The sequence below is a fragment of the Malaclemys terrapin genome, chromosome 2 (assembly GCF_027887155.1).
Source record: "Malaclemys terrapin pileata isolate rMalTer1 chromosome 2, rMalTer1.hap1, whole genome shotgun sequence".
NCBI classification, from domain to species: domain Eukaryota; kingdom Metazoa; phylum Chordata; order Testudines; family Emydidae; genus Malaclemys; species Malaclemys terrapin.
In genome coordinates this window covers 88,972,947-88,987,905 of record NC_071506.1, presented here as the reverse complement: position 1 = coordinate 88,987,905, position 14,959 = coordinate 88,972,947, and the positions used below count along the sequence as shown (strand labels likewise).

General features: G+C 43.4%; 1 protein-coding gene across 3 annotated transcripts in view; it reads left to right on the top strand.

The window, feature by feature from the left end:
* PIEZO2 (piezo type mechanosensitive ion channel component 2) overlaps positions 1-14,959 on the top strand; it is a 429,456-nt gene that overhangs the window by 200,674 nt on the left and 213,823 nt on the right. For all 3 annotated transcript variants that reach the window (XM_054019895.1, XM_054019894.1, XM_054019896.1), the window contains exon 4: positions 4,650-4,692. In XM_054019895.1, the coding sequence (XP_053875870.1) occupies positions 4,650-4,692 (43 nt within the window). The remainder of the gene's footprint in view (positions 1-4,649; positions 4,693-14,959) is intronic.

Here is a 14,959-nt window from a genome sequence, read left to right as displayed (position 1 = left end):
ATGTATGACGCAATACCAGCTTCAGATTGCATCATTCATTGTTTTGTCTAAAAAGCAAGTATTAGAATCATAGAATCATAGAATCATAGAATATCAGAGTTGGAAGGGACCTCAAGAGGTCATCTAGTCCAACCCCCTGCTCAAAGCAGGACCAATTCCCAGCTAAATCATCCCAGCCAGGGCTTTGTCAAGCCGGGCCTTAAAAACCTCCAAGGAAGGAGACTCCACCACCTCCCTAGGTAACGCATTCCAGTGTTTCACCACCCTCCTAGTGAAATAGTTTTTCCTGATATCCAACCTGGACCTCCCCCACTGCAACTTGAGACCATTGCTCCTTGTTCTGTCATCTGCCACCACTGAGAACAGCCGAGCTCCATCCTCTTTGGAACCCCCCTTCAGGTAGTTGAAGGCTGCTATCAAATCCCCCCTCATTCTTCTCTTCTGGAGACTAAACAATCCCAGTTCTCTCAGCCTCTCCTCATAAGTCATGTGCTCCAGACCCCTAATCATTTTTGTTGCCCTCCGCTGGACTCTTTCCAATTTTTCCACATCCTTCTTGTAGTATGGGGACCAAAACTGGACACAGTATTCCAGATGAGGCCTCACCAATGTCGAATAAAGGGGAACGATCACGTTCCTCGATCTGCTGGCAATGCCCCTACTTATACAGCCCAAAATGCCGTTAGCCTTCTTGGCAACAAGAGCACACTGTTGACTCATATCCAGCTTCTCGTCCACTGTGACCCCTAGGTCCTTTTCAGCAGAACTGCTACCTAGCCATTCGGTCCCTAGTCTGTAGCAGTGCATGGGATTCTTCCGTCCTAAGTGCAGGACTCTGCACTTGTCCTTGTTGAACCTCATCAGGTTTTTTTCTGCCCAATCCTCTAATTTGTCTAGGTCCCTCTGTATCCGATCCCTACCCTCTAGTGTATCTACCACGCCTCCTAGTTTAGTGTCATCTGCAAACTTGCTGAGAGTGCAGTCCACACCATCCTCCAGATCATTAATAAAGATATTAAACAAAACCGGCCCCAGGACCGACCCTTGGGGCACTCCACTTGAAACCGGCTGCCAACTAGACATGGAGCCATTGATCACCATTATCCAAACCCAGTCATAGATTTATTCATAGATCCAGTCAAAGATGTATTTAGTCATTTCTGGTTTTAATTGAGATTGCTTCCCTTTATAACTCACTTATCCTCCGCCATTCCCAATTCAAGGGTCGTATATACTGACCCAATAGCATATCTTGAAAACTAGAGCCAATCAACAATTTTAAGCATCATTTTCGTTCTCAGTGACCCAGAATTAGTAAAGTTTGACTACATTTATTTCAGAAGCATTTTGGCTGTAGAGCAGTGTATCCTGGGACTAACAGCTACAACACTGCATACGTTTGGTTAACACATTCACCTTGAAAAGTCCCTTGAAATGTGGGTTAACTACTTATGCTAAACAATCTGTTCTATCTCCTATTTAGCATGATACTCTCTGAGTAAGGCTGTCTACACTACACAGCTTTTAGCGACATGGCTGTGTCTCTACAGCCGTGCCACTAAAAGTCACACCATGTAGCCACTGTTTGTCGGCTCTCCTGCCAACAAAAAAAAAGTCCACTCCCAACGAGCGGCATTTGCATTGTCAGCAGGAGAACAAAATGTTTCTTTTGGGGAGGGCGGGGAGTAACACCTCTGAAAGACAAAAGTTTTGTCATTCAATTGCCAGTGGTGACATAGCCTCAGTTTCCCAGACCTGAAGAAAAGCTTTGTGTAAACTCTGAAGATGACCAGTCATTTCACACTGATTATCAATAGGCCTCAGCTGGTAACAGCTGTCATCCAAGAGCAGAAAGTGCATGGGATGCAGAGTCTGAGCATTTACTGCACTGTAAAAATAATTTTATATTAAGCATTTCCAAAAATGTATGTAAACCAAGTCTGCAGTTACGGGCAGAGAAGATGAAGATCAAAAAAAGGGGATTTCCAGAAACTTTTAATGTAGAGTGTTAGTGACCAAATTCTACACCAGTCTGTATGCTTAGCTAAAATAAAAGTCAAACATCTATTGACTTTAGGAATGTACATTTTACTGCGATTTTTTTTTCAACGATTATTTTAAAAACAGGAGATTAAATACTTAGATTTGTTCAGCAGGCCCTAGTGACCTTACTTATATTGCTTTCTATTTAGGACAGAGGTGGGCAAACTACGGCCCGTGGGACCCTCCTGCCTGGCCCCTGAGCTCCTGGCCCGGGAGGCTCACTCCCGGCCCCTCCCCCACTGTTTCTCCTCCCCTGCAGACTCAGCGCGCCGGCGCAATGCTCTGGGCGGCGGGGCTGCAGAGCCACGGCCTGACCCGGTGCTCTGTACTGTGTGGTGGTGTGGCTGGCTCCAGCCGGGCGGCAAGACTTGCCTGTCCTGGTGCTCTGGGCTTTGCAGCTGTAGTGCCACCAGCCACCGGTGCTCCCGGCCGTGCGGTAAGGGGGCAGGAAGCAGGGGAGGTTGGATAGAGGGCAGGGGAGTTTGGGGTGGTGGTCAGGGGGCGGGAGTGTGGATAGGGGGTGGGACGGTCAGAGGGCAGGGAACAGGGGGTTGAATGGGGGCGGGGTTCCCGGGGGGCAGTCAGGAAGGAGGGGGGGGGTCGGATGGGGCGGCAGGGGGCAGTCAGGGGCAGGGGTTCCGGGGACAGTCAGGGAGAAGGGGTAGTTGGATGAGGCAGGGGTCCCGGAGGGGCAGTCAGGAATGAGAGGAGGGGTTGGATGGGGCAGCGGGGAGCAGTCGGGGCGGGAGGTCCAGGGGCGGTCAGGGGATAGGGAGAGGATGGATGGGGCAAGGGTAATGGGGGGGCAACAGGGAACAGGGAGGGTTGAATGGTGCAGGAGTCCCAGGGGGGCCATCGGGGTGAGAAGAGGGGGAGGTCGGATGGGGGCAGGGGCCAGACCACGCCTGACTGTTTGGGGAGGCACAGCCTCCCCTAATCGGCCTCCATACAATTTTGAAAACTCGATGTGGCCCTCAGGCCAGAAAGTTTGCCTGCTCCTGATTTAGGAGTGGGTGAAGGGAGCCCTACAAAACATTAATGCCTTTACAAAACTGACTTCATTTTTTACTACATTAGGTTTAATAGGTATAATTTCTAATTTAGAAAACAGAAGTGGCACTGTAATACTTAATAAGTAACATAAATGGGGAAATAGATCATATTGGGAGTTTACCACTTCCTTACTCCGTACTCTGCATAGTTTAGCAGATAAAATAGAAACCATCTCAATGCCAACATTTATATATATAAAAACATAAACTTCACTAAAGTTAGGATCTTAAATAAGTGGCCTGATTTTTCAAAAGTGCTGAGCACCAAACAGCTCATTTGTATGTCAGTTTTGGAGAAATCCCTTTAACAGAATAGAAGGGGATTGATAGTAAAGAATATAGGGGGATTGGTCCTGCTTTGAGCAAGGGGTTGGACTAGATGATCTCCTGAGGTCCCTTCCAACCCTGATATTCTATGATTCTATGTACTGGGATTTTTTCCCACTGACCGCAAAATGTCGTCATGTGCTCCACGCACATTCATCAGGCAGGACTTTGATCTGCCAGTGAAAAAGATGTTCTCCATTTTTTCATAAGAGATGGATCTAAGCTACAGAGTTCAGATTCTCCAAATACAGCTGTTTGAATCTGAACATCTCTTTTTTTCCCCCACTCCTCTATTCTCTATAGAGCAACATCCAACATAGCTTTTTCTTTTTGATTTTTCTGTTGTCCTAAACATAATTGATGGGGAGTTATCTATGATGTTGGCAAAAGTCTGGTGACAGAGTTTTAGTTAATTTGTGCTCCCTCTTTTGGATGATTATCACTGTAGCAGCAAAACAATATTTCAGAGTCATTCATTGACAGGAATTACTGTCTCTCTTACAGTTTCTGTAATTATATTTCACTTGGAGCATAAAGTATTGGTCAAGTTTTGAACCTTGGCTTTGTGGTTACATCCCTTTAACTACATGGGGCTCAATCTTGCACGATTTACATGAGTAGTCCAATAAGAGTCAATGCTATGAAGTCAGTTGGACTGCTCACACGGTTAGGGATAACTCTTTTATTTATAATGCTTACAGGATTCAGTTCTTGACTTATAAAGAAGCTTTAGAGGTGTCAGTATTAGATGTTTGGAAGATCTGCATGTGTTAAACAATCAGTAGAAAATCTTTTCACAATGTTACTTCATTTAAAACAAAAGACATGGTGGGATTTCCAAAGGTTCTGTTTAACTTTCAACAAGAATCTAAGTGAAGATTACCAGTAAAACTAAAAGGTGAAATTTCAGGAGTGTAGTGTGTGAATATGCTGATTCAGCAATTTCAGCAGGCCACATTTGAATTTAAAGACAACTGTGGGAGTGACCAATTGCTTTACAATGGGGAAGGGGTGATGTAAGATGACACCTTAAAACAGTCCATGTCACTCAGCGGTAGTCTGTTTGGGCAGGTCTCCATTATGAGGTGACACCATTTAAAGGTGTTTTCAGTTGGGTGGAAAAACCAAAATAAAATACAGACTCTAGCTACAGAGAAGCTAGAGTGATGTGGATGAATAAGAGAAACTAAAAATTAGAGGTTCTTTATTCAATGTTTTTTTTTCTAGGTTCTACATGGGAGAAAACATTACGACAGATCGGTTTTGAAAGGTAAGCAGTGAATTTATCTCCTATGCATGTTACAGCTTAAAATACAAACAGAAAAAGAGATGCGTGCACACAAATTGGCAAAGTTATTTACGTTGATTGATCTACGTTATCTGGGATGTCAAAGTTAGGGGGAGTGGTATGTAGAGTTACTGGCAGGTTCACAACTTTCATTTTTAACTATATCCTGTGATGATCATGGAGCACAAGGCTCTTTTGTAAATCTGGCTTACAATAATTTCATTTGAGAGCAACGTAATGTACTAGGGTTAAAGTAGGCTTCATAGAGTATTTGGTTTGAAGTCTTACCTCTGAATGAAGGCATTGCTGCTTTCCTATATTTTTCATAAGACTTCTGAACTATGGCATATTAACTAACAAAAACGAATGAATGTGGAAAAAGAACACGATTGGCAAAGCACTATTTAACATCGGAGAAAAATCCGGAATTCAGCATTCCTGAAGTGCAAAGCCTTCTTTCAGCCAAACATAACCACAAGGTTGTCATACCAGAAACATATGTCTCTCTTGGAACTTAAACTAGGCCAGGCCTTGCTAAAGAGTAATCTGTTCTCAAGACTGGAAATACTCAGTCCCCTATATGCCCATCTACAAACATGAAGCAGAGTTATCTGCTTCCTGTCCATATAGAGCTTTGATCTTCTGTCTAAACCAAATATTTCTAGACTGCACAAGAGTGTGGTAGGGCAAGGCATGGGGCCACTACGAACTGGAGTAGATATGTATGAGAGAAGGGGAACGTTGTCTTTTAACATTACGCATAGGCTGCCTGGTGCCAAGAACATAGATGGCCTTTTCAAAGCCAGGGTGGCGTTGAGGAGAGGAAAGCCATTCCTTTTCATTGTCTCCACCTAGTATCATCTTTCTAGCTGCTCTCACTTTTATTGCCTTGTTGCTTAATTTAAACAACTTGCCTGTATTTAAGTTAATGGCTAGTTCATTGAACCAGAATGAAACTATTCTGCACAAGGCATAAATTGGTGCCTTAGAGCTTTTCTATTACAATAAAATGTATCTTTAAATTTAAACCTCTCCCTTGATTAAAATCCTCAGACATTAATAACAATAAATGAAAGGCAGCTCTAGTCACTCTTGTCTAAAAGCATTCCACTTGACTAATTTCTCCTGAGCACATAAATTGACTGAACACTGAACCACTGTAGTATCAGCAAATGTAAGGGGTGGATCAATACTACCATTAAAGAACTTGCCCTCAGGACTTCAAGGACAGTATCTCAGAGTCATTGCCCAGATTTATTCTTAAGGCTCAGCATTAAAAGTTATTTGGAAATAGAGACTCTGAAAGTTGTACACATATTTCTCTACAGCTTTCATTTTTCTTGAAGTTTACAAAGAACTGATGATACCCTTATTGATCTATTTTTAAAACATAATAATTTTGAAAGCATCTTCATTGTATTAATTTAACGAAATGTTGGCCCATTGTATTTATAATTCTAATAATATATGGAGATGTCTCCTAGAACTGGAAGGGACCCTGAAAGGTCATTGAGTCCAGCCCCCTGCCTTCACTAGCAGGACCAAGTAAGTACTACCACCCATCACTAAATTTAAAAAAATGGGCCAAATTCATCTCTTGGGTAAATCATTTATATTATTATACCTATTATGAGTTTGGCCCAACATTTTTAATCTGCCAAAAATATTGATTGCATTGTCCCATGTTTTTAACAGGAGTTAAACAGGAAATGTGGGAGATGAGATGGTCTACTAATAATTTAGTAGGTAAACAATCATTCTGGCCTGCAGAAGTCTCACTTGGCCAACCAACCCTTTAAGGGAAGACAATCTATGTTATGGTTCAATAAGACTGTGAATTACTTTTTAAACTTTAGTGAGGATTTTATGCCTCTGAAAAATTAAGAAAAGCATTGGATATGGTGTGTTTCATTTTTCTTTTAGAGACTTGTCATGTCTCGACGTTTGATGAACTCTGTCTTCAGGCCTCAGATCTCAGTATCTTAAAACACCTTTTTTTCTAACTATATGTAAATTCAAGATTAATGGCTGCCCTTGGTTGCTTTCTAAATCTTCCTCCTGTGGATGTATTGCTCAGAATAGAGAAATAGCTTGCTGACTGAGTTTAAAAAAAAAAAATCTTGAGGAGCAGAGTCCTGGAAATAATTATCGAGATAGGCCACAGAATTCTCTTCCTATCTTCTTCAGACTGCTTTTTCCCATCCTCCTGTCTATGCTAGACTCCAGAAAGAGACAATTCAGCACATATTATGCCAGTGGATGGATCGGAGTTTTAGAGCTTGTTTCCATTGCAGAAAAGGTCTTAGAAAAATGTGCACGCTTTTATTTCAGAGCTTCTCAAAAGTCAGAAACACTCAGACTTGTTTTGATCTGAAAACCATCCAGGATTTCATTCCAGGATGGATCATACCATGAAAAATTTAAAAATCTCTGTCCATTCTTTTTCATGTGGTCATTTGGCCTAATTCTTCTGTTTTCTAGAATCACTTACAAGAACCTTAATTGTAATGCAGTACATTGGACCTTTTTGTAGTGTGGAGATCATTCTGGTTTTAACATTACTTAAATTATAATTATAATTCCCTTTTATTATATTCTGAGGCTTTAGTTTATCATCATTCATTAAAATCATTCAGGCTTTCAGTTAAGTTCATGAATTAGATCTGAAGTTCATTATTTGTGACATCTGACAGGATCTTGTCCATGTATAGGCAGACTGTTTGTTTTTACAGCGTAGTAAGTCTGGAAAAGTTCATTATTTGTGACATCTGACAGGATCTTGTCCATGTATAGGCAGACTGTTTGTTTTTACAGCGTAGTAAGTCTGGAAGATATAAAACACATTGGTCTGTTACAGAAATTATGCATTTTCAGTTGTTAGGACTAAGAGCATTGGGTGCATCTTTTCTGTAGGGTTCTGCTGTTCTTCCCACAAGTTAAATCTAATTTTATTTCTTAAAAGGCTTTTTATTTAGCATGATATTCAGTCTATGGTGCAAAACAGGGAAATACTGACTCTTTCATTGCTACAGTTTTCTTTAAAGTTTATCACTTGCTGCTGCTATTTTCCCAAATCATGCCAAAGTGGGAAAATGGTAATTTCAACTAAAGATAAAATATATGGCAGGCTCGAACCTGTCAAGGATTAGAAATACAAAGGGCACAGTAATATAGATTATTTATTTTAGGTTTTACCTATAGTGCTCATTAGAAGATGCTAGTATTTAGAAAAGATTACTATCTTGTCAGTAGGTGTAGTCACGGAGAAAAGGACTCGTGGAAGACATCAGCAATCTAATAATAATAATAGTCTTCTGTATATTTCATGAAATAAGAGCCTCAAAGCATTCAGTTGGAATGGATAGTGGATTTTGGAAAATAAAATCCATTCTGATCATTCCAATCGTAGACAAGATACTAACATGCTCTCATTTGTTCAACAATACACAATTCTCACTGTAGAAAATGGCCTTGTGAAGAATCTGAATATGTTTGTGTATGCCAGGAAATTAGGTGTTCTCTTAGGGCAACATTTGTATTTCAGTTACACTGATTTAATTAAATAATTTAATTGAATAATTTAATTGAAGCCAATGTATTTGGTCCTTGATGTCACATCCACATGCAGGAATTTTCTCTCTGTCAGTTCAGATGGGCATGGAAGAACAAAACAACCTCTTTCCCCCAATTCTTAAATGAATTGAACATTTAAGCCAGTTTTGTTCAACAGAATCTCCATACTTTTTCCTGGTGTTTTCAAACAGTCTTCTTTATAGGACTTTCTTGATTTTATGAACATCAAGTGTTCTTACGGGAAACTAGCTCATATTTTATTAAGTGATCTGTCAGAAACATACTTTAGAGGTTCAGTGTTTGTTTTTTGTAAGCAATGTCTTGGTTTTGAAGTTTTTCATTGTTTAAAACAGCAGTATTCTCCTATGAACAGTGCTTCCCGAAGTAGGCAAAGGGAGAATCAGGTACTGGGGTACACCACATTGTAAACAATCTTTTGATGCCTGTAGTACCCATAGCTTGAATTGTAAATAGGAAAGAGATATGAATACGGAGAGGAGAAAAGGCCTTCACTGTTTGCAAGCACATCCCTCACAAGGTGTGGACTAAGGTGTAGAGCTGTGTAGATGCACTGACATTGGCACAGATAAGAGTTTGCTTTTCTCAGAATGTAGGCAGGTTTTAAGATGTATGGGGGAAGGTCAGTCCTCAGAGTCATGGCTTTAAGAAGGCTAGACCAGTACTTAAAGTATGGGAAACCTGTATGGAAAGAAGAATGTAGGTCCCTTTCTTATGGGGACATTTCAGATTAGCTTGATTGACAGAAGGAAATGAAGATACTGTGTATACATTTCAGGAAATAGGCCCTGATAATATACAGTGCATGTCATTGTTACTTTGTGGTTACATGATGTTTACTCTGCAGTTGAGTATTTACATTGCTGTTGTATTTGTATCGTGCAAAACAAAGAGACACCAAGAGATCTGGTTGTCTGAGCCTTTATGTAAGCACTCCTTGTGAGTCCAACATGCTGCTTTTTAGCATGAGATAAATTAAAAATGCCGGAGCTTAAGTAAAGTAGCTTTATATCCAGGAAATGACTAGAGTTAAGAGCCTTTCAATTAAATGGAGTGTATCTGGGTTTGACAGATTTAAATGAAGCTCTTATTGTTATTGATTGGGTTTTTTTTTTTTTTGAGCCATTACAAGTAAGATAATTGCAACATACTATAGTAGCCATCACCTTTATTGAAATCTATACAGACTACAACATCTGTGCATTTGGATAAATTAGATGTAAAAATGTTTAATTTTATACCTCCGTCATAATGAGAATACATTAAAATGTTGAGTTTATTTGTTTACATGTAATGTAACCTCTTTCTAGTCTTTTAGTGCTAATAACTAAAGGTTGCTGTATGATGAGAAAAAACCCCAAACAAATGGATAAATATGTTTGTGGATAAATAGGCTGACTTTACTCCACTGCTGTTTGAGGGGTTGTGGTGTTCATAATTTGTGAGTACTCCAATAACCACCAAATACTTGTGAAAATGTCCACAAAGCAGGAAAGTATTATGAATTTTAGCACATTGATAGCAGAGGGTACGTTGCTCAATATTTGCTTATTCAAAGATTTTTCAATCCTCCAGTCACAGAGGAGAAAAATACCACATGACTAGAGTGATCCATCACACACCACAAATAATGAAAATCAAATAGCTGAAACAAATAATTTCCAAAGAACAGGCTGAAAATTGTTTGGCAAAATATTTATGAGTAAGTAATACATTTTCAGGTAATCATCATTGATTCGTAGATACTTTGTCAACAGAGAAAAAGGATGAATTCACAAGAACTGTTATAGATTCTTAGATTTTACTGCCAGAAGGGATTGGTATAATCATCCAGTGTGGCTACCTGTGTATCATAGCCCATAAAACCTCAACTAGTAATTACTGCATCAAACACATCACTTCTGTTTCAGCTACAGTGTATTGTTTAGAAAGACATCTAGAGATGGAGAATTTACCACGTCCGTATGTAAATTGTTCTAATGCTTGATTACCCTCATGTTTAAAAAATTGCATCTTGTATCTAGTGTGAATTTGTCTAATTTCACCTTCCAACCACTGGATCTCAGTATGCTGCCTTCTGATAGATTAAAGAGCTATCTACTGTTAGGAGCTGTCTACTGTCAGTTATTTTTAGGCCATGATCGAGTCACCTCTTAATCGTCTTTTGGATAAACTAAATATATTGTGCCCACCACAACCGTATACAGTGTATCCTTTGTCTCGCAGGACAGAAGGAAAGAAGTCATTACCCCTAAAAGGACCCCATCTGCAATGGGTGGAAGGGAAGGTTTTAGGGTTGCTAATTTTCTAATCGCACAAAACTGAACACCCTAGCCCTGCCCCTTCCCTGAGGCCCTTCTCCACCCCTGCTGACTACATTTCCCACTCCCTCCATGGCTCACTCTCCCTCATCCTCACTCACTTTCACTGGGCTGGGGCAGGGAGTTTGGGTGCGGAAGGGGGTGAGGGCTCTGGGGTGGGGCTGGGGATGAGAGGTTTGAGGTGCAGGAGGGGGCTGCAGTTGAGGCAGGGGGTTGGGGTGCTGGACAGAGTACAGGCTTTGGACTGGGGATGCGGGCTCTGGGGTTGGGCTGTGTAGGACGGGGTTCCAGGTTTGGGGGGAGCTTAGGGCTGAGGCAGGGGGTTGGGGCGCGGGCTTACCTCTGGTGGTTCTCGGTCAGTGGTACAGTCAGGGCTAAGGCAGGCTCCCTGGCACTGCGCTGCATTCTGGAAGTGGCCAGCAGGTCTGGCTCTTAGGCGGGGGAGCCAGGAGGCTTCACATGCTGTTCTCACCCGCAGGCACTGCCCACCCCCCCTAGCTCCCATTGGCTGCGGTTCCTGGCCAATGGGAGTGTGGAGCTGGTGCTCGATGCAGAGGCAGCACGCTGAGCCCTCCGTCTAGGAGCTGGACCTGCTGGCCACTTCCGAGGCGCAGCACGGTGCCAGAATAGGTAGGGACTAACCTGCCTTAGACTTGCAGCACCGCCGACTGGACTTTTAATGCCCTGGTCGGCGGTTCTTACCGGAGCCGCCAGGGTCCCTTTTGAACTGGGTGTTCCGGTGAAAATCCGGACACCTGGCAACCCTAGAATGTTTACTTGGGTAGGGCAAGGAGGAACAGGAAGTGGCCTGACCAGGTGGGGGAGGCACTATCCTTACAGGTGACCGGAGAGGGGAGGGAGGAAGGTATTTATACCCCAGGGAGTTCCGGAGAAGTCCTCTCACTTGGGCTTGGACTGGCAACAGTCTTCACTTCTAGGCAGATTGTAGCAACAGGTCCAGATGCCTGCACATTCTCACTGCTCCAGCTCCAGATGCCTCCCACATGCAAGAGTAGTTAGCAAGGGAGAGGGTGCAGGCCTTGGGTACCAAGCATGTGGAAGGAGGAGAACCCCCCCCCCACCTGAGGCAGTAAGGGGAGGTGTAGAGCCAGGGTCCCAGAGGCACAGGAGGAAGGGGAACCCCCATCAAACTGTCATCAATTGTGGATCAACAGCAGCTGCTGTGTGGAGGCAGCAGAGGAGCCTGACGCGGTTACACATGGTCACAGGGACCCACCGTATGGTATAGGGGGCCCCTAGGAGCCTCAGGGTATCAGCAGAGTCCTTGCAAGGATGGCTCAGAATCACCCCAAGATCACGAGAGAGAACGGAAAGCAGCAGCAGTGGGAGGCAGTGACAAGACCCTAAGAAGCGTGGCTGTTTTCCCCTGGGAAGAGATTTTTTTCTTGGCTGGGGGAGGGCGAATGAACCCCTTAGTGGGCTGAGGACATAGCTGAGCTCTCTCCCCCCACTCCACCCCATTTGGTCCATCAATTCACTGCTGGGCCTCAGCGGTTGGGCAGCTCTAAGTCGGCCTGAGTGGAGAAGTGCTCTACAGGGAGTAAAGGAATGGCTCAAGGAGGGACATACTCTGGAATCAGTTGATGCCCCTTGTACATCATTTGGTGGCCCAGGAGCAGGCATTCGGGGAGGAGGGATAGCTCAGTGGTTTGAGCATTGGCCTGCTAAACCCAGGGTTGTGAGTTCAATCCTTGAGGGGGCCACTTGGGGATCTGGGGCAAAATCAGTACTTGGTCCTGCTAGTGAAGGCAGGGGCTGGATTCAATGACCATTCAAGGTCCCTTCCAGTTCTAGAGATGGGATATCTCCATTAATTATTATTATTATTTATTTATTGCATGTGGCAATTTTTCACCTGCATGTGAACAATTGGAGGTCAACTTGATTATTTGAGCTAAGAGGGATTTGGGGCAGATACAGGATTTTTTTCCCCGGGGTGACAATTGTTTGGTCTGAAATGTTGGAATGGAGGGTATGGCAGGTATCATGAAGCCTCTGGGGATTTATAAGGCCAGGGGGTATGTGAGGTGGATAAATTCATATGTGACCAAGGAAGATTGTTAATTACGCATCTGCACATGTCTTCTGGTTGGGTACCTGACTTATTCAGTGATACACTTCTCTAACCGGGGAGCAGATATATTTTTGTCCTTGTCAAGGCTGATTCCCCACTCTGGCTGAGTGCAGAAGGTGGGGGCCAGCAAGGATTCTAAAAATTAATACTTGCCACTCCGGGCTTGTATTAAACTCCCAAGGTTACAACTTCTCTCTGACCTTGGATGGGTAGGTGCTGCCACCACCCAAATGCAAAAAAAACCCTTTGAACTTGGGAATTTCTCCCTGTGGGGTACCTCAAACCCTTTCACCCTGCCCCAGGGAAGAGCTGAAAAAGAAAACAAAGGAAATCAGCTGTTGCCAGCAGCTAATTAAACAACATATGCACAAACCTCTTAGGACACAAAAAACCCAATCCTGTTCTTAAAGGTCAATTTTATTAAAAACAAAAAGAAAGAAAATATATCTGGAACTTAGGCTATTGCTAGAATTAAAAAGACCAAATATAATAATTAATCATCAAGAATGGTTTTCTTGAGGTCCAGCTTAATGGTTACAAGCAAAACAAAAGCATTTGGGGGTTAGCACAGAGAAGTGCACAAGCCATAAAGAAATGAGAGAAACCTTATTGCATCTTCCTAAACATTTCCTGATCCACTTACATATCTAGGATTTCAAATGAGTAGTTTCTAGGTATGATTTAATGATTTTTCATACCTGGCTTAAAGCTTCTTACAGCATTGCTGCTGTGTCTCCCCTCTCCGGGAGAACAGCAACAGACAGACAAAAGGGGAGTCTTGTTTCAATTTTAAAAAGTTCTAGCCTTCCCATTGGCTCTTTTGGCCAGGTGCCCATTCACTTCCTTTAACCTATGCATGCAGTTAGACTTTTTAAGCCTTTACAGGTTAAGCAAGTAGAGAACAGCTAGCAAGAGGGATTTTATAGCTGTCTGGCTGGGTGTCCATAAAAGAAAGCTACCCAACCCCACCCCTTCATTTATCACAGTCCCATATTAAGGAAGGAATTAGTAAGTATCTGAGAACCTGGTGGGTGCATCAGGGGAGGCAGCTAAGGTAATTGCTGGTACCTCCTTGTTGCAGATGTCCAGTGCAGGTACTCGCTAGAGAAGCAATATGGTCTTCAGAAAAAATCAACTGGAAGAGGGTTTAGAGGAAAGCATCCCTTAAGGAAGCTAGGGAAGGGCTTTCAGGGATGCTAACATGTGGTACAGTGGGGACCCAATCCCCCTCCTTTTATAGCCCCTTTAACTTTCATATTAGAGAGGGGTGGTGGCATCTGAACAACGAGGTGGCTGAGACCAGGTTGGAAAGGGGGAGAGCTGATGCCACCCCCAAACAGAGGGAAATGATTAATGATGACTAAGGCTGCGAGTTTGTCACAGAGGTCAAGGAAGTCACAGACTCTGTGACTTTCCGTGACTTCTGCAGAGGCCGGTGCAGCTGGCCCAGAGGCCACCTAAGCCGCTCAGGCCACTACGCCCCTTTCCCCCAGCAGCAGCAGGAGTTTGAGTGTGGGAGGGGGCTCAGAGCAGGGGGTTGAGGCGCACTTACCTTGGGGGGCTCTCCAGAAGCGGCAACATGTTCCCAGCCAATGGGAGCTGCGGAGCCAGAGCTTGGGGCAGAGACAGCGCGCAGAGCTATGAATTGAGGGAGGGCCATCTCCTCACTTCTGGGGAGCCACGAGAAGCCGGGTAGGGAGCCTGCCATCCCCTCCAGCACCAACGGGGGTCCCGGGCCACATGCCTGCTAGACCGTCCCCCCCAAGCACCTGTTGTCCCCCCCGCCCCGGGCTATCCTCCCCTCCCCCCCCAAGTTTTAGTCAGGGGTATATAGTACAAGTCATGGACAGGTCATGGGCCATGAACTTTTGTTTACTGCCGGTGACCTGTCCGTGACTTTTACTAAAAATACCCATGACTAAAACGTAGCCTTAATGATGACCTGCACTGTACAATTTATTGCCAGATGCTCCGAGATATTTTAGGTTAATAAAGCTGTGGCCTAATTAAATCCCATCCATTGCTTCCTGTCTTTCTTTTGTCATGGCTGGACAATGAGCCTTTTTAAGTCTCTCATTATAAAGGAGGCAATCCAGACTTTGAATCATTCTTGTAACTCTTTTCTGAACCCTTTCCCATTTCCAATGAATAATTCAACTCCCACTACAACTAACGATATGCTTCTCTTCTCCTTTTCCCATGTTCCCATGGTTTCTTTCTCATGTGTAATGATTTACATTAA